Source organism: Danio rerio, chromosome 10 (genome assembly GCF_049306965.1).
Source record: "Danio rerio strain Tuebingen ecotype United States chromosome 10, GRCz12tu, whole genome shotgun sequence".
NCBI classification, from domain to species: domain Eukaryota; kingdom Metazoa; phylum Chordata; class Actinopteri; order Cypriniformes; family Danionidae; genus Danio; species Danio rerio.
Window position 1 is genome coordinate 39,095,861 of NC_133185.1, and position 24,898 is coordinate 39,120,758.

At 36.0% G+C, this 24,898-nt stretch overlaps 3 protein-coding genes across 3 annotated transcripts; 1 reads left to right on the top strand and 2 right to left on the bottom strand.

The window, feature by feature from the left end:
• Positions 1-18: 18 nt before the first annotated feature.
• pimr146 (Pim proto-oncogene, serine/threonine kinase, related 146) lies at positions 19-3,360 on the bottom strand. Its single transcript, XM_073915031.1, has 7 exons — positions 2,877-3,360; positions 1,925-2,368; positions 1,471-1,565; positions 1,246-1,296; positions 750-1,125; positions 276-449; positions 19-189 (listed from the first exon to the last, which is right to left on the bottom strand). Exons 1-7 carry the CDS (start codon positions 3,160-3,162, stop codon positions 89-91), a joined length of 1,527 nt encoding a protein of 508 aa, XP_073771132.1. The 5' UTR covers positions 3,163-3,360; the 3' UTR covers positions 19-88.
• Positions 3,361-5,806: 2,446 nt separating this feature from the next.
• On the top strand, positions 5,807-19,179 carry LOC100333082 (serine protease HTRA2, mitochondrial-like). The gene is made up of 8 exons (XM_073914568.1): positions 5,807-5,838; positions 10,639-10,843; positions 13,690-13,884; positions 13,985-14,017; positions 15,592-15,696; positions 15,782-15,849; positions 18,521-18,616; positions 18,702-19,179. Exons 1-8 carry the CDS (start codon positions 5,807-5,809, stop codon positions 18,865-18,867), a joined length of 900 nt encoding a protein of 299 aa, XP_073770669.1. The 3' UTR covers positions 18,868-19,179.
• Positions 19,180-19,537: 358 nt separating this feature from the next.
• pimr147 (Pim proto-oncogene, serine/threonine kinase, related 147) lies at positions 19,538-22,789 on the bottom strand. Its single transcript, XM_009305536.4, has 7 exons — positions 22,407-22,789; positions 21,458-21,901; positions 21,004-21,098; positions 20,779-20,829; positions 20,283-20,658; positions 19,809-19,982; positions 19,538-19,722 (listed from the first exon to the last, which is right to left on the bottom strand). The coding sequence occupies exons 1-7, from the start codon at positions 22,690-22,692 to the stop codon at positions 19,622-19,624; spliced, it is 1,527 nt and encodes a 508-aa protein (XP_009303811.3). The 5' UTR covers positions 22,693-22,789; the 3' UTR covers positions 19,538-19,621.
• Between the last annotated feature and the right edge of the window lie 2,109 nt (positions 22,790-24,898).

The window sequence follows — 24,898 nt, forward strand, 5'->3', positions numbered from 1 at the left end:
AGCCACAACACAAGTGAGTTCAATAAAATATATCTTTATTACAGACATGTACAAAAATCAAATATACAAAACATTCTGCTAATGTGACTCAGAACTCCAGCATGGACCAGTCGTGGTAAGGCATCTCTTCTAGAGGAATTCTGCACTCTGGATTCTCATGCAGACAAGCCCTCATCATATCACAGCATTCTGTGAAGAAGAAATGGAGAGGTGAGGTTATTGTTATTATTATTATTAAGCTGTTTCACTTAATTGTTCTTTGATGAACATCTCACCTTGAGAGAGGGTAAATTTGGACCAGTCATGTTGGAGGTAGTACAGGTCATACGCTGATGGGAATTCTCCATGGAGCATTGTGAACAGAAGAACTCCAAGAGAATAGACCGTCGCTGGTTTGGCCCGGTAGCATCCTTTTTCATAAAACTCTGGCGGGATGTACGCTTCTGTGCCTGGAGGAGAGACGTTTAGTTTAGCATCATGTTGAATATATATACCAGATGGGCTTCAGCTGTGCTAATTAACCAGCTTTCAATACGTATATTAATAATGCTTATGCACATTCATAACTAGTGTTGTCAAAAGTATCAACTACCAATCGATACCGACACTCATCACAGTCATATTTGCTGAGCATGTGAACACCAATGGCCAATCAGTGGTGTTTAACAGCGCTCAAATTGACTTGTTAAATGTCAGAATCGATTGGTACCAAAGTCGATACTTTTGACCACACTATTCAAAACACCTACCAGAGAAGATACTGTAGGCTGATTCCATCATGAAGTCTCCACACCCGAAGTCGATCAGCTTGACTTCCAGTGTGTCGGGGTTCACCAGCAGGTTTTGAAGCTTAATGTCCCGGTGGAACACCCCGCGGTAACAGCACACGTTGGCCGCATAAACAGCTTGCCTCATGATGGTATGTGCTGTTTTCTCACTGAGGACTCCTCCGCTGACTTCAAGGAATGCCTCCAGGTCCATGCTTGGACTAGGCCGCTCCATCACCATGACGTAATGGTTTTCAAAGACCTGCCAGTCCAGAAGCTGAATAATATTCGAACACCTGGAGCCACCGCTGGCCATGTTTGCCAAGGTGATCTCTAGAGGAAGTGGCTGGTCACATGACTGAAAACAAAATAATAATGTTGGTTTTCAAACAAGGGTTTCTGACCACAGCCTGTGGTCTATAATAAATATAAGACTTTATAAACTGAACACAGCGAACAGAAAGTGTAGTCTACTCACAGAGCTGACATCTTGCATATTTGGGGTCTTCTGGACAAATTTAACTGCCACCTGTTTAAAGGAACAAGCGAACAATTAACATGTGCACGGAGATCATTTCATTCAGTCATAAATCCTGAACAGAGGATTCATTCGTCAGCAGAAATGTCCAAACAATGAAAGCTCTGATGATGTTCTTTAAACAGGGAACTTCATCAGAGGATTTGAGTCTACAAAAATGAATACCTGCAGACCATCCTGTATGCGAATCCCCTCATACACGGAGCCGAAACCTCCTTCACCAAGCTGCTTTCCGAGTTTGTAGCGGCAGCTGATGTCATCTGTTAAAAATGAAGAAAATGTCATTAAATTATAAACCAAATAAAAACACAAACAGTTGAAGTCAGAATTATTGTCAGATTTCAGAACATGATAGTTTTAATAACTCATTTCTAATAACTGATGTCTTTTATCTTTGTCGTGATGACAGTACATCATATTTACTGGATATTTTCAAGATACCTGTGTTCAGCTTAAAGTTCTGAATACTTAAACTTTATTGCTCTGCATCATTTGGGAAATATTTAAAAAAATATTAATAAAAAATCACAGGAGGGCAAATAATTTTGACTTCAACTGTATAATTTTACAAAGTTTGATGAGCCTAAACAAATGTTCTGAACTCCAGCAATAAACTTACTATTGTCCAAGCAGGTCCCATCATCTGCTGTAGACTTCACAGCAGAGTCCTCTTGTGAGACCTGATCCGGTAAAGGGTTCGAGTTTTCATCCAGGGCAGAGTCACAGATGTCATCTGTTATGAGCTGCTGGCTCACTGGAAGTTCATTGTCCTCATCGGATGGTGAACTTGGAGGACTATCAAGCTCTTGCTCCAGGCTGTCCTCACTGAGGGAGGATTCAATGTCTTCTGGGAAGTGAAGCTCTGCAGAGTCGTTCTCAATGACCACTGCAGAGTCAAAGCTGTTCACTTCCGGCTTAAAGTCCAAATCTTCGTCTGCTGGAGCATCAAGAGCTGGAGGTTGGAGAACTTCCAGCTCCAGGTTGCTCACAGCAGTGCAGAAGAATTTAGAGCTACTGATGGGCTCTGCGTGAAGTTCGTGGATCTCCTGCACACATAGCTGATCTAAAGAGAGGAAGGAACATCATTAATATGACTCTACAACTCTTTTTGACAAGATATTTGAACAGTTCATTTGCAGAAACATTACTCAATGTGTTTTTATTGATGATCTTCATGGGTTTTCTGCATTGAATTAGCAAACAAGTAAACTATATATCTAAAGGCAAAGCTCACTGAAATAAAAAATCCTAATACAAATAATTCTTATTTTTTCTGTTTTTTACACAAAACTACAAATTCTGAAGAAAATTCCTGAAATCAGCAGCCATTAACCTTCATTGTAGGAACACAAAATACTGTGGAAGTCAATGGCTGAAAGCACCTCAAACAGGTTTAAGGAGTAAATTATGACAGAATTGTCTTGTTTATGTGAACTGTGGCTTTAAGAAACTGTCTTTCTAAAATGTCTTCCAGTTAATGTTTATTTCTGATCTTTAAACACTTATGTGATGTGTTTGGTGTGTTTAACAGTATGCTTTAGTCATTAAAAGTGCTCATAAATCTATTTTACCAACAACAGTAGCTCTTCTTCTGGAAAAACAGGCGAAGAAGATGGGAGACAATTTGAGTTTCCTCTTTTTCTGTCTCCCTGCCTGTTTTCCTGCAGCGACGGCCGGGTCATCGGTCATCAGATGACGGTGATTCTCTGTCGTGCTGCCGGTGGGTTCGAGTGGCTCACACGGTTGTTCGTTCGCACACTTAACACCAAACGCTTTCTTCAGACGATTAATCAGTTTTGAAAATGCCATTTTATCACTGTACTGTTGAATCGCAGAAAGTACTGAACTACTAGACATCCAAAGAAGCTAATGAGAGTTTCTGCTACGTCAAAAGCTTTATACTGTCACTGATGATGTCAGAGTTCCACAATTCCATTTGGTATTACGTAGAGACTTTTTAAAACACAACAAACTTCTAATGAAAGGCCCGCGCTAGACTGACTGGCTCATTCGCCTTAATGTGCTCACACAGCCACCTGCTTATACACATTTTTTTCCAATTATTAATTTAATTTTGCACTTAGGCCTATGTATTTTTTTCTGTCATGCACAACTTTTTCTGCGTTTTGCTTTTTATTACAATTATTACCATGTTTATATATATTTATACGTGTGTGTGTGTGTGCGCGCGTGTGTGTATGATTCATTTATTTTGAGTAGCTCATTTCAATTATTTTATATTTTCATTATCAATTATTTATCATTTTTAACAGTATTATTATTATCGTTTATATTATATTTTATATATTATGATTATATAAATTCGTTATTCTTGTAAATTCTTTTTAAATGAATAATGCTTCAAATAATAAATTAAAAAGAAAAATATGCAACACAATGAAGTTATCCATGTATTACCTGAAATCGCCAGTAGGTGGTGGTAGGACACTGTCTTAAGTGAATAAGACATTTATTCAGCAACAAAGCAACTGTTGTATTTATGAATAGGTCAAGGATGAATCGACTCTCACAATTCATTTAAATCCACAGATTCATTCTCAAAAAATAACCCACTCTAGCCTAACATATAAGGACTGAACCGATGTGAACAGGTAGGAATAATGATCAAATTCTTGTGGATTAAACCTCTTTGTTGACATTAATTGCAGTAGATTTTATTAAGTTACAACAAAAGGTAGGACATGGTTTTAATTGCGGACTGTACTTATTTTATGTGTGAACATGCTACATGCTAACACTGTCACAGCATTCCAGTCAACTAATTTAGAGCTACTAACGTTAGTCAACAGTCCCCGCCTTTACTAAGTGAAAAATGCGAATTAAAAAGAAAAAATAACATAAATAAAATAAATAATTACAAATTAAACCAATGAATATTAAAGTCAGTGTAATTAGATCTAACGTTTATTACTGTATGTCACAGGCTAGTAGCGCTAATTAGCATTTGATGCTAATGCTAACATTGATGCAACTTAATGTAAATATTAATGTTATATTAACGGTACTGTAACTTTAAACTATCTATTGCTTTACTTAAAAGCTCGATCAAACCTTTAACGTTAACATCAGTCAGATTAATTGCTATTTGAGTGATTCTGTTAAAATTAACTTACATTTGTTTCTGTCTAGTTAACTTTAGGAACTATACAGGGAGAGGAATTATTTAGTTTTATATTACAGAAACTCGATATTTATTTTCTATATTTTTGTTAGGCCACAGTTTGAAATGCCATTCTGCAGGCTGAAATGGCATATTTAACACAATTAACCACGGCTTTACTACAAAAATACAGTCAGGTTTATTTTTTGTGGATAAATGTAAGTGTACTTTAGTAAAACTATGTTTTTGTCTTATTGGCTAAATGGGCTCATGAAAGTGTTTCACATAGAAATAAATAAATGATAATAAATAATAATAATTCCTTACATTTATATAGCACGTTTCCTGCACACTCAAAGTGCTTTACGCATTGGTGGAACATGTTTCCTGAAAGACATTTTGAAATGGAAACAATATTTTTCTTTCCCATTTATCGATGATATTTGGTCAACAATACAATTTTACGCCTAAATCAGGTAGAAGAAATTTATTTCAAAATATTACACAGGTACTACTATCCCTGCAATATATTTAATAATAAATAATAATAATAATAAAAAAATCACAAAAATGTTGTTTTTGTACTTGTAAATTTTCTGATGATTTTTGGAAACACGTTTCAGGGTTGATTTTTGATTAATTTGGAGATATGCTGTAGAGAGAGGAATCATTAAAAGGCGAGAAGTGAAAATTCTGTCGTCATTTACTCAAAACATGCTTGCGTTCTTGTGATATTTTGAGAAGTCAGTGGTCCCTCACTGATTATAAAAAACACACACACACATTTTGAGTCTCTATGCAGTTACATTGACTGTAATTTAAGTTATGAAAGCAAACAATATACTTTTGTTTTATATTAATTATGACGTATTTAAAGGAAGGCTTTTTGGCAAATAGGCTCATTTTTCAAGTCACTCAGAGTTAAACTGTTGTGTTTGATCATTTTAATCCGTTCAGCTGATCTCTGGGTCTAACAAATAGTCCAAAATCCTTGATTATTACTGCAGAATGAGAGTATAGCAATGATTATAGAATACACATGACGTGTCACTCGTATACTTTTGAATGGGAAAAGTGAAACAGTCAATAGGCGAATGAAGCCCCGCCTTCTAGTACAGGAGCCAATCAGTGATTGATATATGGCAAATGAATCCCACCTTTTAGTACATGAGCCAATCAGCAATCAGTATAGAATGACAATTCTCCAAGGGAGGGGCTTGGACTAGATGTGAGTTTCTGCAGATATTGTGTGATATGGACATTTATAAATGAAACTAAAAGGACAGTTACTGTTCAATTTTATTGGTTATTCATAATATGTAATGTAATCGTAATCTTGGCAAGCAGTTTTGAAGAATTTGATTTACCTATTCAAACAGAATGCCCATGTATACTTCCCGAGAGGCGTATAGGTATTGTTACTAGCCATGTCAAGCTGGAATATAGCAGCTATTCATTTCCATCAGTCTTGGTGCATACTTTACCTACACAAGAATCAAGTTTTACTTTAAAAACTCTTTGGAATTTTTTTTTGGGGGGTGGGGGGGTCTCCAACAACAGGCTGATGGGCATTCAAGGTCAAAGAACACTTTCATTGTCTTAGAATCTGCATTTATTTTTACCAAATTATGGCAGCGACTCTCATATAATTATTTAGCAATTAATTTGTTCCTACACCCCTCCCTAACACGATGCTAATCTGCACTGATTGGTCCTATTGTACTCTGTTGTGATTGGTCAACAGCGTTCAGCGTGAGATGGAGAGAAATGGCCACCATGGCTTATCAACAATATTGAAGTAGTCAGAGTGCAGAGTGTATGTGTGAGTATACCTGCCAACACTCACGTTTTTTTTCCGGGAGTCTTCCGTTATTTCAGACCCATCTCCCGCCACCCTCCCGTTTTGTTATTTATCCCGGAAACTGATGATGGCCATAGCAACGACATGTGCCAGTGGATTGTGCATTTAAATGCAAACGCATTTAAATCCGTAAACAAAGCGGCACGCGTCGCATTTTCATCATGGCATTAGACGTGATCTGAGAATAAAAAGAGTTAACCAGATGCACTACAAGCATAAGTAGTAAAAAACAATAGAATACATAATTTGTAGAGAAAACAAAGAGGCAACCATTTTAATTACACATACTTACACTTGTGAAATAGAGGAAGAAACTGATCCATAAACTGTGTACTGTAAAGTTCCTGTCGAGCTCTGACAAAGTCCCATACGTCAACAGACTTTTCTGATCTAAAGCACTCATCAGAAAAATGACAGGAACACAGCACAAGCCTGGGCTGTAATGTTGAGGTATTTTTGCCAAAATAAACCTCAACCACTCACTCTTCACTGTTTCATCTTTGAGTAGAGAAAATAACACTAACTTTCTCTAACTTTTTTTTTTTTTTAATTTTCCTGGGATTGCGCGTGCAACAAATAGGCGGGGCCAGGCCTGGATTAAGAACTCAGGAGCTCCTGGGCACATTATCTTGTAAGGCCCCCTACCTGGCCCTACCCCTATAGTTGAATTTAAAAAATAATAATAATATAATATTTTTTAAATAAAATGAATCTATAATTTGTTGCCCACATATTTAAATAAATGATATATAGTACATATGTATTTACAAAGATTTAACTTATTTTTCAAAGCATTGAATAAAAATACTAATAAAATGAATGTTTTTTTAGTATACTTGTACAAGTTCACTGAAACAGTACTATATATATATATATATAATTTTTAAGGGTATTTTTAATGTAGAGCTTTTACAAACTGATAGAGCATATTGTTTGCATGGCATAGGCTATATCACACAATGCCTCTCCAATCCAGTTCTATGAATCTGAGTCTTTAATAATACACACACTTATTAATGATTTACTGTCTCTCTCTTCCTCTCCCTGTATTCTCTCTACTCTTCTTGTGATGAAGAGTTGGCAAACAGCATAGATCAACTTGATTATAAACCTAAAAGTATCAGAAAATCACACACACTATACCTCTTCTCCTCTCCGGTCTCTCTCCTCTTCGGGGCCTTTCTCTCTCCCTCTCTCTCTCCTTTTTCTATCTGTTTCTCTCACGATGAATCCAGTCCGCGCTGCGCTGCCGTTAGCCTCCTCCGCCTGGTTAATGCTAGCTTACTGATCTAACGTTACCATAACGTCTTCTTCTATACCCTCATCCTCCTGATCATGGGTCTGTTTGAAGAAGGTGTGTATGGAAAATGCCTCAATAAAGATGCCTCCTCTCCTCTTTCTCTCGCGTTTGCTAAATCCACTTGTCCACTCATTTTTGATACAGGATTAATACTAACGTTACACTACAGTCCGCTCAGTTTAGTGCGGGTTATTTCAAAACTGATGTTTCCGCGCTTGACCAATTACAGCATTCTGTTTAGTTAAAGAAAGACAATTTAAACATAATAATAATAGTTATATGTGATTTTTTTGCTCAGATGAAATACAGTTGTCTGAGCAATATAGTTTTTACAGAGAAGGAGGCACCTTTATTAAGGCTAAACATTATTAAATACCCACGAGGCACTTGACTTTATATCGCATTTGCATTATTTATTAAAAATGTTTCCTTCCTGTTAAAAATAAATATATTTGTAATCTGATATGTAATGAGGAGAAAAAAAGTAGCACAAGTTCAGCAGATGGTGAATTCGAACCGGGTTGATGATCAATCGCGTCAAAAGATGTTGCTGTGCACATTACGAGGTACGCCACTCAAGCTGTGATGCTGCATAGCTCTTTAGACCCACACGGAATCTGCGCCCGCAGAATTCCACAGATTTTTCGCAGATTTTCCGCAGAATTCCGCAGATTTCTGCAGATTTTTAGCCTATCATTAATTCTGTTTATTTACTTGTGTAAATGTGTAAATCTGAATTTATTCAGTTTTTATTCAGTAATTTATTACTTTTTATTCAATATATTAAGGTGTAAGTTATGATACTCCGCTGGATACTCCCAAAATAATTGCACAGAAATCCGCAGATTTTTACCAAAATTCTCTACAGAAACAGCAAAAAACGTCCGCAGATTCCGTTTGGCCCTGCTCTTTACTCTTGTTGTCTCTGTCAATCAAGCATCGATGGGCGTAAAGCGTGAATAGCTTATTCCAACTAGGTGTTCTATTTGCAGTTAGCCTAAAAAGACACCCCGAAATTGTCTTTTTCTTCTCCCCCCTCGCAGGGGCCCCAAGTGCGCTCGGGCCACTGGGCCTGTGCCCATAAGGCCCATTGGTAAATCCGGCCCTGGGCGGGGCTTAAGTTCCATTTCCTGTTCACGCCGGCACGGCTTAAGACTCTTTATCAAGATGATTCATTTGAAGCACTGTGAGTCGACTCTTTTATAAATGAATAAACAGTTTTAAACACTGCACACTTGCAGATTTAAGTCTTAGCTGAATAATTCACTTCACTTAGAGCTGTGTTACACAATACATGGAAGGTCATTCTCAAAAACCCATAATAGAGGCTCTTTAAAAAAAAAAAAGAAGAAGAATAAACTGAACTGAGCATATTTGCAAGTAGTTGTGTGGTTTACCCAAAAAGGACAATTCATCATTTCTGATGAGTTTTTTTTACTCTGTTGAACACAAAAGAAGATATTTTTAATAATGCTGAAAACCTGAACATTGACTTTTATAGTAGTTATTTTTCCTGCTATGGAAGTCAATAGCTAGAGGTTTTCAGCATTATTGAAAATGTCTTCTTTTGTGTTTAACAGAAGAAAGAAACTCATAACGAGTTCAAATATGCAGAGGGTGAGTAAATGATGGAATCATTTTTATTTTTACTATTAATTTCACTGTTAATTTAAGTTGAGTTTAATTTAAAAGCCTCACAAAAATACTTTATTCATTCATTCGTTTATTTTCTTTTCGGCTCAGTCCCTTTATTAATCTGGGGTCACCACAGCGGAATGAACCGCCAACTTATCCAGGATATGTTTTTACGCAGCGGATGCCCTCCCAGCTGCAACCCATCTCTGGGAAACATACATACATACTCATTCACACTCATGCACTACGGACAATTTAGCCTACTCAATTCACCTGTACCGCATGTCTTTGGACTGTGGGGGAAACCAGTGCACTCGGAGAAAACCCACGCATACGCAGGAAGAACATGCAAACTCCACACAGAAATGCCAACTGACTCAGCCGAGGCTCGAACCAGCGACTTTTTTGCTGTGTGGTGACAGCACTACCTACTGCGTCGCCAAATTACTTTATTTTTTGATATAAAATTTGATTTAAAACTATATATTTTTTATTTATAAAAATAATTTCCAATTATTAAAAAGCCTTTTCAGTGTCAGTTTTCAGCCAAATGCATCTAGAATTTTCAGTTTCAATCAACAAGCTTCATTTCGGTGCATCTCTAATCTTGCTATAAGAGGGTCTTTTTGCATTGCACAACTCAAAAACAAGGCGGCAAAACATCTAATTATTATAAACATTTTAAATTATAAACATTTAATTACTACAAAAATAGAACCAAACATTTTTCCCCAAATTCCCAAAAAAATTATTAACAAAATTATTGTTATCAGACATTTAAAAAATACTTATTTAACGTGTTGAAGCAACTCAATTCTTAAGTTTATTGGGGGCAACTTGATTGTTTTATGTTCAACTCACTTACATTTATAAAAACAATCAAGTTAACCTAATTCTTTACTTTTTTATCATTTCTATTGTTAAAACATTCTCACATTTCGCAGGGTTGTAAAACCCAACAGTGTTTTAACACTACACATATATTTACAATGTTTTTTGTTAATTCGGTTTAATTTCTGAATGTTAAGTAATCAAAAGTGGTAGTTGTAGTAGTTGTTGTTGTTGTTATTAATAATGCTGTTGTCATTTTCACTGACATTATTACTATCATTATTATTATTGTACTGTCTATCTATTATATGTTTTATTTAAATCTTTATTATTCTTGCTTCATTTTTTTGAATTGTTGTATATTTTTATGTTCTCTTGTGTATATACTTTGTTTGACTTGTTCACCCAGTTACCTTTACATGCGCGCGCTCAACAGGATTGTTTTTTTTTTTTCAGCTGGGTGTTTTATGTTGATTTTCTCTATAGAGACTTTTTGGATCACTTGTTTCTATTTTAAGATGACCAGATGGTTTTAGTTTCAGTTGTGTTTGGGAATTGTGACTAATATAACACTCTTTCTTTCAGACACCCCTTTTCTGGCCGCGAGGTTCCCATCTCGAATGGTTCTGGCTTTGTAATAAGTAGTGATGGCCTGATAGTGACAAATGCCCATGTGGTCGCCAACAAGCGTGGTGTTCGTGTCAAACTGACCAATGGTGAGACTTACAACGCCACAGTTCAGGATGTGGACCAGGCTGCAGACATCGCCACCATCAAAATCAATGTTATGGTACAGATGAAGCTTTGAGGTTGTACTGTTAACATATGTTATCTTTTGGGGATATTTAATTTTTTAATTAGGGATGCACCGATCTTGATACTTGGATTGGATATTGGTTTGATACTGCATATTTTTACTGAAAATCCCATCTTGCACGTGCTCTATATTCTGTGTAATTTATAAGCAAACAAAAGCCAGAAAGGTAGCCTTTTATAAGACAGTAGAAAGTTGTCTTGTAGGCCTACTGTATCCCAAATGTTTTGAAGCCATTCTATAGTTTAATGTGAAGTACAGATCAATATTCACATGCTTAAATTCATGTTCAGTTCTGCGCTTCCCTCCGCTGCGCCTGTCAATCATTCTCCATTTATTTACAATTCAAACTGCGTGTCACGTTCATGACAACATGAAAAACTTTCTCCAACACTATTTGTCCCTGTTAATTTAAATAAATATTAATTTATTATATTACATTATATTAATTTATTATAATATAATATATATTATATTGGTTCATTTCGACCTGAAACGATGAGTTCATTTTTGTTTCTAAATCATGTAGCTGGATCGCATTCGCAACACTGGAACTGAGTGGGTTATTACCTGCTCTTCACACACAAAGTAGGCCTACCTGAAATTTAAAACTAGAAAAGGCTCAATAATACATTGGACAGATCCTTAACACACTGATTTCTTCCCTTTTTACTGCTGTTTTGGATTGGAAGCTGTCTCAGTGATGCATCAAGCACTTCATTCACACACCGGCTGATGTGACGTGTGCCGCTCTGTAAAATTATTCTGTAACATTAAAAGTTTCTGTTTTCTCATCCTTCCCACTGAGTTTATTCTTTCGAGGGGAATACTTTTAGGGTAGTTTGTAAGCCTGGCTCATTGTGGTCAAAGTTGTTGATTAAATTAATAAAAGTGAAACTGACAATTACAATATAGATTTTAATTAACAGAAAATTATTTAGCCTAGTACCGGCTGCTCTGAAAACTGTGAATATTTGACTGTAATTTTATTTATATCAATAGTTTATTTAACAGACCAGTTTGTGTTTTGATTAGGGTCAATAGTGGTAGCCTGTTGCAGAGTTACTATTAAAAAAGGAAACATAAGCTGGACCACATCACCATAGAAACTGTATTATGCTTAAAAAAATGGCACAGTATCAGGATCGGATCTGTATTGGTTGATACTCAGAATTTTGGGATCGAAATCAAATCAGTTACAAAAAGATGGTATCGGTGCATCATTATTTTTATTGAGTCATAGTTTAATATGGTAAGAACAAGGACTCATTTTATTTTATTAATTTACATTTTTAGTAAAAGGTCTTTATCAAATGAGTAATTTCTTTTTGAATTTTGTTCATTTAAGAATTTAACCTATAGAATCAAAATTGTGTCACTGTTAGTACTTTAAAAGTGTGAGGTCAATATGATTTTAATGTTTTTTATGGCTCTACATTAACTTTTTTGATCACCAGCCTATATGGCTAGTAGTTTTTCAACTTTACTAGCCACTCGCCATTTTCACTTTTGTTGTTGGGAAAATATATTTGCAAAATTACTTGATTTAAATGTGTTGTGTATCACATTGCTCAATGAGCATGAGTGGTAGTGGTTTCATGGTGTTGCTTTGTAATTATTTCAGGGCTCAACATTAAGGTTGTACCAATTTTTTCTCTGGCCACACTGGAAAATAAATAAATAAATAAATTAATAAATAAATATTTCTCAGCCAAAAATGTTAAATAATTTTAAAATTTCAAAAACTAGCGAAATATATGTTATAATATGCACACACTTTTTATTAAATAAAACTAAACTAACAATTATTGTCATGTAGCCTGTCTAAAACTATGAAAAGTAGTCTGTCCTAGCTCCAAGACCAAGGTCTCAGATCAGCAGTTAACTATACATTAAATTTAATCTATTAAATCAATGTTACTGAAAAGAATGATAATTAAACCATATTAACAAAAAGAAAGCAGGTGAAAAACATACCGTGTGCAATAATAAAAGGATGATCAAACGCACACAGTTAACATTAGGCCCATTAATAATCTGTTCAAAGATTGTTTAAAGCTAAAGCTGCAACCGCTGCTGCATACATAAAATACCTTCTTTTTTTAAATCTCGAGCTCTTGAAAATGGTGGATGTGTATCACTTTTTGTCCAGTCTATTTCAAACAGAACCGATCGCAGCATTGTGTTTCCAGTCAAGGTTGCTTCACGCATGGAAATGGGATAGTGCACGCTTTTAAAAAATTGCGTGCATCACATAACATTCTGTATTCATCTGCTTTCTTTTGCTTGCGTGAACACAGTTGTTTTTGTCAGTCGGGCTGCTTCTCATTTATAGAGGTTCATCCTTATTGTTGAACCCTGCTTTTAAAAAAAATACAATTTAAAAATGATTTTCGACCAGCCAAAGTGACTAGTGGGAGTGGCTGTCTAATCCGCCACAGCTAAAGTCTACCTGCGGTTGGTGGGTGTTAATGTCAAGCCCTGGTGTTAACCCATTAATCTGATTATACTGTATTTAGGCTACATACACGCTGTAATATTTCAGGAGGAACGGCCGCATACAAATATGGAAATAAACTCGAAATTGTGATAACCTTAGTGACATTTGGTTTTGTATCCTCAGATTTTTAAACGCAGTAATATTACAGCAACTACAGAATATTATAGTCAACAATTTTAGGTAAACCAACAGTAACAGAGGAGGCTTTAATGTTTGGAACGCCATTTTTGCAATTGATTTTTGACTGTTTTCTTTTACCACAGTTCTAGTACATGGCCATATAGTCTGACATAGTGTCATTGTGTTCTCTGTCTTGTCCCAGAATCTTCTACCAACGTTGCGTTTTGGCAAGTCATCTGATGTGCGTCAAGGTGAATTTGTGGTTGCCATGGGGAGCCCCTTTTCTCTTAAAAACACCATCACATCTGGAATCGTCAGCTCTGCTCAGAGAGACAGTAAAGAACTGGGTCTCTCCAACTCCAGCATGGACTACATCCAGACGGACGCTACCATAGATGTAAGAGCACTGGAAACTGGGTGTTGTTGCATGCAAAAAAAATGTATGTCATCATTTAATGAATTGCATTCCATCACTCAATCACAATTCTGCTTTACAGTTTGGAAATTCAGGAGGGCCTCTCATAAACCTGGTGAGTCGCTGACATTTGCTCAACTGACTGCTTCTGCCTTTTGGTTTAAAGCGTCACGAAACACCGAAACACATTTTTGAGATGTCAATAGTCATATATATGTTCCACGCTGCTAAAAACACTCTTAGGACACATATTTAACAATAAAAGTGAAAATTGGTTGTTTTTGCGTAATTTCAAACAAATTCGTTCTTCCGGTTTGAAAAGAAATTTTGAAGCTACGTCAAGGCCATGAGCTCCTTGTGTAAATTCCAGCATGGAGACTGGGTGTCTGTACCGGCGGGTACAATGTGACGTCTTTGAGCTTTCATCATTAATTCAAGAGAAAGACGAACTAATCAGCGCGCTCTATTGTGAATGAGGTGCAGCTTTATTAATATGCATGACAGCTTCAAAAACTACCTGTTACAGTATTCAGAGAGACGCGACGTTGTGTTGCTAACCGTAAATAAAACAAGTGGAAGAAGAAGAATTGTTCGGAGACATGGGTCGTCAGTGTTGTTTATAAACGTGCCACAACAAAGGTTTTGTTTCATTTTCCCGCAATGAGAAAGGACCCACATTTGTGGACTACAGTGGTCTTCTAACACGCAACAAAAATGTTTGTAAGGAACATTTTTACCCGAGAGCTTTTTGTATTATAAATGGTGAAATCCAGATTTGCCACTCGTCTTCTTATAAAAAAAAACGCAAATCCAGTTCGCGTTGATTGTCCTGTCTCTATGGATTTGGTAAGTAAGCAATTGGTGTACCTTGTTATTCAGATGGCGAAGTAGGCCATTAAAACTACACTCTTCTAGCAGTTCCTCGGATCCAATATGTCGTTTGTCATGGGGGGCACGCATGAAATGTTCTTGAATGAAAATGAAAGTGCCAAACTGCAGTTAAAGTCGACAAATTAAGAATGAAACTCCCCAAAATTACATAACACTCCGGAGGAAACGTGGATAGCGTGGTGACACAATGACGTTAATCGTATTATGTGCTTAAACATGTAAAACGGGATCATGAAAGGAACATTCAAAAAGCAACTCATGTAAACATCTTAATCATATTATTGTATTAATCAGATTAAGGCAAATAGTTAGATTACTGATGTCCACAAAATCATTGCTTTATCTGTTAAACTGACAAGTGAAACACAAACTACTCTCCTGTCTTCATTTGGAATAAAACTTCCAAGTAACTCAACACAAGCAAAGACAATTGTAGGCATAATAGTAGGAGTATTAGGGTAGGAGTATTTATAGCCACAGACATGCAACCTTTTTCAGGGGTAGAAAACTCTGGTTTTAGGCATTTAATTAGTGTGCTAGAACCACTCTACGAAATCCCAAGTAGAACGTATCTCACAGCTATGGTGGTACCCTCCTTGTACAATAATGTGAAGGAGAAAGTTATTAGTGCACATTTAGTAGTTGACTACAGATTGCTGGACCTTCAGAGCAACACAGAGCTTCATGACTGTCATATTAAGAACGTGAATTGTTTTCAAATGTTCATCAATATTGTATTGTACTGGCAATACTCTAGCCTTATGTAATAAACTGATGTGTCATGTTTGTACTCTTCAGGATGGTGAGGTCATCGGCATTAATACCATGAAAGTGACAGCAGGGATTTCCTTCGCTATTCCCTCTGACAGAGTCCGTCTCTTTCTTGACCGATCTGTAGACAGAGTAAGAATGACCTCACAGCTGCTTGCTTTTGTCTGTGACAGAATTTTTTTCACTGACAGATGGTTATTGGGTCTTTTTTTCAGAGTCTTGGTTTGGAGAATCGGGATCGAAAAGGCGTTACATTGGAGTGATGATGTTGACTTTGACCCCCAGGTGCCAAACACTTTTATTACAATTTTACAGGAGAGCAAAATTCATACATTATGGAATCTACAGATTTTTGTTATTTACCACTAGATTTGGCTCTTAGAAATTCAAGTGCTGGAATACCTGGAAAATTGGCTTGTTCTGTTGAAAAGTGCTTAATTTATGAAGGAGAATTTGTATGCAATTTTCACGCCGAAAAATAAAAATGTTTGTGAACTTTTGTGACAATTTAATGCAAAAATACCTCCACAATCTACCGTGATTCCGACGCAATGATTTAAATGATATGAAAAGTAGCCAGTCACAGTCAACCATGTCTAGATTTACATTGAACGTAACGGCGGGACAAAGGCCTTTCTGTGTTGCAGTGACAACAAAAGAAACAACTTAAAAACAAATGTTTTAATGGAAAAATGCTTTTGGGATGTTTTCACTATATGTTATTAGCAAGAGTAATTAAACCACGAACATACTTCCTGCCATTTCAACGATCTACACACACATTTTGCTCTCTTTTCTCCGCTCTCTTCTTCTGACTTGTCTGTCACTCTTCTGAATGTTGGCGTGGGAATGCAGGTATTGCGCAATTACTCATTTCTGCATACGTCGTGAGCACTTTATTTTAACATGAGAGCGCAGTCATGTACATTAATCATAAAAACACATATGTGACCTCTTAAATAGGCTTTTTCAAATTAACTGCAAGTCCTCTCATCATCTCGTGTGTGTGATCAGACTGTATACAATCGCGATCTCTTCAATATTAAAGTAGAAATTATTTATCTTTGCTCCTTGACTAAATTTAGTATTTAGATTACAGACTTTTTATTTGGCTGTATCGTCAAGTGAAACTTACTGTACTTTGAGCAAAGTTGGAATTTTTTATATTTCTTTACGACAAAAGAATTATGCTAGAAATGTTTCTGTTTGGGGTATTTGTGGGTTTTATACATTATAGCTGTATTCTGATCTGTCTTAAAGCATCACTGAATTGTACAGGCATTACAGGTCAAAGCTATCTGCTGTTAAATTGATCATTATAAACAATAAGACTCTTCAAACACTGCTTTGAAAAATGTAGTGTTGTCATAATTCAAATACCTAGAGTTAAACAAAGCCATTTGCTTTATTATCATTTTATTTATTATTTATGACAGCGTACTAGTCTTTTTTTGTAAAATTATTTCAGTTTAAGATCAAGTGTAAAATAATATTTCCATGTGCTGTACAGCTATTTAAGAAACAAATTTGCCATATTGTAAAGACAAGAATGAGCAAAAAAGAAAAATGGTGTAAAATATATAAATAAAAGGCTAAATTGAAATATTTTTATCATATACTTTAATTAAACCTTTCAAAACTTGAAAATATTGTTTAAAAAATGGACAAAACGTGTCTCTATGGCCTTATAGAGTATGTGGTAGTTTTGCCAGTACTATTGAAAAAGATGAATTGTCATGGAAGGAAAAATCGACCATACTTCCTTTGTTAGTGCACATTTTTATATATGTAGCTTTGTGATTCAAGCAATTAAACCATTCAAATAAATTTATTATCATTTCTTGAAAAAAGAGCCAAAATGAAAATCTGAGTTTTTTTCCCCAAAAATATCTAACTAGTACTCTGAGTAGTTTTTAAAAGAGTACTTTGTACTTTTACCCAATGTTAGTATTATTTACTAAAACTTGTATTATTTTAGCAGTGTAATAGTATAAAAAAACATTTTCACAAGCACATTTAGTGCAGGTTTAATATATTATTAATATACAATTGATTAATTAATTATATTATTATTATGATCAATAATGGTTTTTATTTGTGTATATATATAAATTCCTATGCAGTGTTTTAATACGTTGCGTGTCAGTCTTGAAAATAAAAATAGGTGCTGGAAAAAAGTGCTCAAAAGTCCTTGATTTTCATTAGGCTGTGCCTGTATGAGCCCTGTAAAATTCAAGATATTTAAGGTTTTAGTTTTGTATACATAATGTAGAGTTAAGCAATATCATAATGTAGAGTTGAACAATATCATATATTTTTTTGTCCCAAATGACACGAGTTCAATTGTGGTATTGATTTGAACACTTCTGTGAATAATTAAAGGTGCAGTAGGTGATCTGCCAAAATGCTAACCGCTTAGCATATTATCTTTGGACCGCGGGGAGGGACTGTGATTCAAAGCCACATGGCCTGAAATCTGCATTTGCTGACAGACAGTTTGAGCTACTTATCGGAATTACAGGAGATGTCGACCCGACAATATTTAATGGGATGAACATTTTTTAGTTTTATACTTTACCCAGAATATAAAATACATAAAAACACATTTAGATCATTTACTTTAATCATTACTATTGGACTGTGAAGAGACTTTCAACCAGCACAACTAAAATGTTTCTGAGGACAATCACCTACTGCACCTTTAATTCAATGCATTGCAAATTAACAGCATTTCCTTTTTCACACTCTATGCGAGTGAAGTAGTATGAATGTTTTGTTGAGGTGTTTTTGGTTGAAGCAAATGTAATATTGATTGTTATGCTGATCTATCTATCAAACTATCAGTCTATCTATGAATCTATCTATCTTATCTATTTATCAATCAATCCTTAAACCATAAACTTTGCACTGAAGTGAGTCTTTTATTATCTTTAAATTCTCTTTTTCCCCTCCTCAGTATAATCGAAGAGCTAAGGATGCGAGACCCGTCCTTCCCTGATGTTTCTCATGGAGTTCTCATCCACCGTGTGATTGTAGGATCTCCAGCCAACAGGTGTGCTGCTCTCTGAACATGATGTTATCAGCTGTTGATTAAGGCATCCTTTTGATGATGTAATTTCCTGTTTTCTGTTTTGCAGAGCTGGAATGAAGCCAGGAGAAGTTATTATTGAGATCAATGGGGTAAAGGTGAACACGTCGGAGGAGATATATAATGCTGTGAGGACCAGCGAAAGCTTAAATGTGTTGGTCCGCCGGGGGGCCGACCTGCTCATGCTGCACATGACCCCAGAGTCCACAGAGTGACATCAAGTCAAGTATTTAGTAAGATTAAGAAATGGTGAGTAATGAGAAGCTGTCATAGTTGGAGATGTTGTAAGAAAGGAATCATCTAAAGAGTTGAACAGTTGTAGCAAACGCTGGACATTCGTGTAGTAAACGTGTTTCTGGAAGCGTATGAAATAATGTGGATGATTCAGACTTCTGTACACTGGATAAACCTCAGTGTGTCTGCGCAAACTACACTATCAGTATTGATTTGAAGGAATATCACTGAATATTTTGTTTAGGATTGTCATGATGGCAACAAACACTCAAAGACCTTAATAAAACTGGGTGCTCTTATTGTGAAAATGCTGATGTTTTGTATTGAATCTCACATTCTCATGTTACGACGTTTGTATTTTAATACATTTTTCTGAACAGCTCTGATTTCACAATAAACCATTGGAATATTTATGGATGATTTGCTGATGTCGCAGTGACTGATATGTTTAGGTTTTGGGTCAGCGCTGTACAGCATTCTGAAAAAGTGTATTTCTAAAAGTGCGCCGTAATGACGCCAGTGTCAACTGCAGTGTGTGTTGGAAAGGACTGGATGCTGTTTAAACCTCATGCCAAATTTTTGTCACCCCATACAAAACCATTTTAAATCCACACAATCTGACAACACTGGGGCTAGATCACAATATAAGCCACAACACAAGTGAGTTCAATAAAATATATCTTTATTACAGACATGTACAAAAATCAAATATACAAAACATTCTGCTAATGTGACTCAGAACTCCAGCATGGACCAGTCGTGGTAAGGCATCTCTTCTAGAGGAATTCTGCACTCTGGATTCTCATGCAGACAAGCCCTCATCATATCACAGCATTCTGTGAAGAAGAAATGGAGAGGTGAGGTTATTGTTATTATTATTATTAAGCTGTTTCACTTAATTGTTCTTTGATGAACATCTCACCTTGAGAGAGGGTAAATTTGGACCAGTCATGTTGGAGGTAGTACAGGTCATACGCTGATGGGAATTCTCCATGGAGCATTGTGAACAGAAGAACCCCAAGAGAATAGACCGTCGCTGGTTTGGCCCGGTAGCATCCTTTTTCATAAAACTCTGGCGGGATGTACGCTTCTGTGCCTGGAGGAGAGACGTTTAGTTTAGCATCATGTTGAATATATATACCAGATGGGCTTCAGCTGTGCTAATTAACCAGCTTTCAATACGTTTATTAATAATGCTTATGGACATTCATAACTAGTGTTGTCAAAAGTATCAACTACCAATCGATACCGACACTCATCACAGTCATATTTGCTGAGCATGTGAACACCAATGGCCAATCAGTGGTGTTTAACAGCGCTCAAATTGACTTGTTAAATGTCAGAATCGATTGGTACCGAAGTCGATACTTTTGACCACACTATTCAAAACACCTACCAGAGAAGATACTGTAGGCTGATTCCATCATGAAGTCTCCACACCCAAAGTCGATCAGCTTGACTTCCAGTGTGTCAGGGTTCACCAGCAGGTTTTGAAGCTTAATATCCCGGTGGAACACCCCGCGGTAACAGCACACGTTGGCCGCATAAACAGCTTGCCTCATGATGGTATGTGCTGTTTTCTCACTGAGGACTCCTCCGCTGACTTCAAGGAATGCCTCCAGGTCCATGCTTGGACTAGGCCGCTCCATCACCATGACGTAATGGTTTTCAAAGACCTGCCAGTCCAGAAGCTTAATAATATTCGGACACCTGGAGCCACCGCTGGCCATGTTTGCCAAGGTGATCTCTAGAGGAAGTGGCTGGTCACATGACTGAAAACAAAATAAAAATGTTGGTTTTCAAACAAGGGTTTCTGACCACAGCCTGTGGTCTATAATAAATATAAGACTTTATAAACTGAACACAGCGAACAGAAAGTGTAGTCTACTCACAGAGCTGACATCTTGCATATTTGGGGTCTTCTGGACAAATTTAACTGCCACCTGTTTAAAGGAACAAGCAAACAATTAACATGTGCACGGAGATCATTTCATTCAGTCATAAATCCTGAACAGAGGATTCATTCGTCAGCAGAAATGTCCAAACAATGAAAGCTCTGATGATGTTCTTTAAACAGGGAACTTCATCAGAGGATTTGAGTCTACAAAAATGAATACCTGCAGACCATCCTGTATGCGAATCCCCTCATACACGGAGCCGAAACCTCCTTCACCAAGCTGCTTTCCGAGTTTGTAGCGGCAGCTGATGTCATCTGTTAAAAATGAAGAAAATGTCATTAAATTATAAACCAAATAAAAACACAAACAGTTGAAGTCAGAATTATTGTCAGATTTCAGAACATGATAGTTTTAATAACTCATTTCTAATAACTGATGTCTTTTATCTTTGTCGTGATGACAGTACATCATATTTACTGGATATTTTCAAGAAACCTGTGTTCAGCTTAAAGTTCTGAATACTTAAACGTTATTGCTCTGCATCATCTGGGAAATATTTAAAAAATATTAATAAAAAAATCACAGGAGGGTGAATAATTTTGACTTCAACTGTATAATTTTACAAAGATTGATGAGCCTAAACAAATGTTCTGAACTCCAGCAATAAACTTACTATTGTCCAAGCAGGTCCCATCATCTGCTGAAGACTTCACAGCAGAGTCCTCTTGTGAGACCTGATCCGGTAAAGGGTTTGAGTTTTCATCCAGGGCAGAGTCACAGATGTCATCTGTTATGAGCTGCTGGCTCACTGGAAGTTCATTGTCCTCATCGGATGGTGAACTTGGAGGACTATCAAGCTCTTGCTCCAGGCTGTCCTCACTGAGGGAGGATTCAATGTCTTCTGGGAAGTGAAGCTCTGCAGAGTCGTTCTCAATGACCACTGCAGAGTCAAAGCTGTTCACTTCAGGTTTAGAGTCCAAATCTTCGTCTGCTGGAGCATCAAGAGCTGGAGGTTGGAGAACTTCCAGCTCCAGGTTGCTCACAGCAGTGCAGAAGAATTTAGAGCTACTGATGGGCTCTGCTCGAAGTTCGTGGATCTCCTGCACACATAGCTGATCTAAAGAGAGGAAGGAACATCATTAATATGACTCTACAACTCTTTTTGACAAGATATTTGAACAGTTCATTTGCAGAAACATTACTCAATGTGTTTTTATTGATGATCTTCATGGGTTTTCTGCATTGAATTAGCAAACAAGTAAACTATATATCTAAAGGCAAAGCTCACTGAAATAAAAAATCCTAATACAAATAATTCTTATTTTTTCTGTTTTTTACACAAAACTACAAATTCTGAAGAAAATTTCTGAAATCAGCAGCCATTAACCTTCATTGTAGGAACACAAAATACTGTGGAAGTCAATGGCTGAAAGCACCTCAAACAGGTTTAAGGAGTAAATTATGACAGAATTGTCTTGTTTATGTGAACTGTGGCTTTAAGAAACTCTTTCTAAAATGTCTTGCAGTAATGTTTATTTCTGATCTTTAAACACTTATGTGATGTGTTTGGTGTGTTTAACAGTATGCTTTAGTAATTAAAAGTGCTCATAAATCTATTTTACCAACAACAGTAGCTCTTCTTCTGGAAAAACAGGCGAAGAAGATGGGAGACAATTTGAGTTTCCTCTTTTTCTGTCTCCCTGCCTGTTTTCCTGCAGCGACGGCCGGGTCATCGGTCATCTGATGACGGTGATTCTCTGTCGTGCTGCCGGTGGGTTCGAGTGGCTCACACGGTTGTTCGTTCGCACACTTAACACCAAACGCTTTCTTCAGACGGTTAATCAGTTTTGAAAATGCCATTTTATCACTGTACTGTTGAATCGCAGAAAGTACTGAACTACTAGACATCCAAAGAAGCTAATGAGAGTTTCTGCTACGTCAAAAAGCTTTATACTGTCACTGATGATGTCAGAGTTCCACAATTCCATTTGGTATTACGTAGAGACTTTTTAAAACACAACAAACTTCTAATGAAAGGCCCGCGCTAGACTGACTGGCTCATTCGCCTTAATGTGCTCACACAGCCACCTGCTTATACACATTTTTTCCAATTATTAATTTAATTTTGCACTTAGGCCTATGTATTTTTTTTGTCATGCACAACTTTTTATGCGTTTTGCTTTTTATTACAATTATTACCATGTTTATATATATATATATATATATATATATATATATATATATATATATATATATATATATGTGTGTGTGTGTGTGTGTGTGTGTGTGTGTGTGTGTGTGTGTGTGATTTTTTCATTTCTCATTTGATTTATTTTATATTTATATATTATATAAATTCGTTATTCTTGTGAATTCTTTTTTAAATGAATAATGCTTCAATTAATAAATTAAAAAGAAAAATATGCAACAAAATGAAGTTATCCATGTGTTACCTGAAACCGCCAGTAGGTGGTGGTAGGACACTGTCTTAAGTGAATAAGACATTTATTCAGCAACAAAGCAACTGTTGTGTTTATGAATAGGTCAAGGATGAATCGACTCTCACAATTTATTTAAATCCATAGATTCAATCACAAAAAATAACCCACTCTAGCCTAAATAAGGACTGAACCGATGTGAACAGGTAGGAATAATGATCAAATTCTTGTGGATTAAACATCTTTGTTGACATTAATTGCAGTAGATTTTATTAAGTTACAACAAAAGGTAGGAAATGGTTTTAATTGCGAACTGTACTTCTTTATTGTGTGAACATGCTACATGCTAACACCATCACAGCATTCCAGTCAACTAATTTAGTCGGTGTAAATAGATCTAAAGTTTATTACTGTATGTCACAGGCTAGTAGCGCTAATTAGCATTTGATGCTAATGCTAACATTGATGCAACTTAATGTAACTGTAATGTAAATATTAATGTTATATTAACGGTACTGTAACTTTAAACTATTGTTTTACTTAAAAGCTTGTAAAAACTTCAAACCTTTAACGTTAACATCAGTCAGATTAATTGCTATTTGAGTGATTCTGTTAAAATTAACTTACATTTGTTTCTGTCTAGATAACTTTAGGAACTATACAGGGAGAGGAATTATTTAGTTTTATATTACAGAAACTCGATATTTCTTTTCTATATTTTTGTTAGGCCACAGTTTGAAATGCCATTCTGCAGGCTGAAATGGCAAATGTAACACAATTAACCACGGCTTTACTACAAAAATACAGTCAGGTTTATTTTTTGTGGATAAATGTAAGTTTACTTTAGTAAAACTATGTTTTTGTCTTATTGGCTAAATGGGCTCATGAAAGTGTTTCACATAGAAATGAATAAATAATAATAAATAATAATAATTCCTTACATTTATATAGCACGTTTCCTGCACACTCAAAGTGCTTTACGCATTGGTGGAACATGTTTCCTGAAAGACATTTTGAAATGGAAACAATATTTTTCTTTCCCATTTATAGATGATATTTGGTCAACAATACATTTTTACGCCCAAATCAGGTAGAAGAAATTCATTTCAAAATATTACACAGGTACTACTATCCCTGCAATATATTTAATAATAAATAATAATAATAATAAAAAAATCACAACAATGTTGTTTTTGTACTTGTAAATTTTCTGATGATTTTTGGAAACAGGTTTCAGGGTTGATTTTTGATTAATTTGGAGATATGCTGTAGAGAGAGGAATCATTAAAAGGCGAGAAGTGAAAATTCTGTCGTCATTTACTCCAAACTTGCTTGCGTTCTTGTGATATTTTGAGAAGTCAGTGGTCCCTCACTGATTATAAAACGCACACACACACACACACACACACACACACACACACACACACACACACACACACACACACACATTTTGAGTTACAATGCAGTTACATTGACCGTAATTTAATTTATGAAAGGAAACAATATACTTTTTTTATTTTATATTAATTATGACGTATTTAAAGGAAGACTTTTTGGCAAATAGGCTCATTTTTCAAGTCACTCACAGTTAAACTGTTGTGTTTGATCATTTTAATCCGTTCAGCTAATCTCTGGGTCTAACAAATAGTCCAAAATCCTTGATTATTACTGCAGAA

What these genes read in the sequence shown, in the direction of transcription:
- pimr146 (XM_073915031.1), bottom strand. Translation starts at nt 3,162, where the DNA reads ATGTCTAGTAGTTCAGTACTTTCTGCGATTCAACAGTACAGTGATAAA. An exon ending in TGGGACCTGCTTGGACAATA is followed by an intron (nt 1,566 to 1,924) that starts GTAAGTTTATTG and finishes CATTTTTAACAG; the next exon opens with ATGACATCAGCTGCCGCTAC. An exon ending in GCATACAGGATGGTCTGCAG is followed by an intron (nt 1,297 to 1,470) that starts GTATTCATTTTT and finishes TCCTTTAAACAG; the next exon opens with GTGGCAGTTAAATTTGTCCA.
- LOC100333082 (XM_073914568.1), top strand. Translation starts at nt 5,807, where the DNA reads ATGCCCATGTATACTTCCCGAGAGGCGTATAG. An exon ending in TTGACCGATCTGTAGACAGA is followed by an intron (nt 15,697 to 15,781) that starts GTAAGAATGACC and finishes TTTTTTTCAGAG; the next exon opens with TCTTGGTTTGGAGAATCGGG. An exon ending in ATGTTGACTTTGACCCCCAG is followed by an intron (nt 15,850 to 18,520) that starts GTGCCAAACACT and finishes TCCCCTCCTCAG; the next exon opens with TATAATCGAAGAGCTAAGGA.
- pimr147 (XM_009305536.4), bottom strand. Translation starts at nt 22,692, where the DNA reads ATGTCTAGTAGTTCAGTACTTTCTGCGATTCAACAGTACAGTGATAAA. An exon ending in AAGAAGAGCTACTGTTGTTG is followed by an intron (nt 21,902 to 22,406) that starts GTAAAATAGATT and finishes TCCTCTCTTTAG; the next exon opens with ATCAGCTATGTGTGCAGGAG. An exon ending in GCATACAGGATGGTCTGCAG is followed by an intron (nt 20,830 to 21,003) that starts GTATTCATTTTT and finishes TCCTTTAAACAG; the next exon opens with GTGGCAGTTAAATTTGTCCA.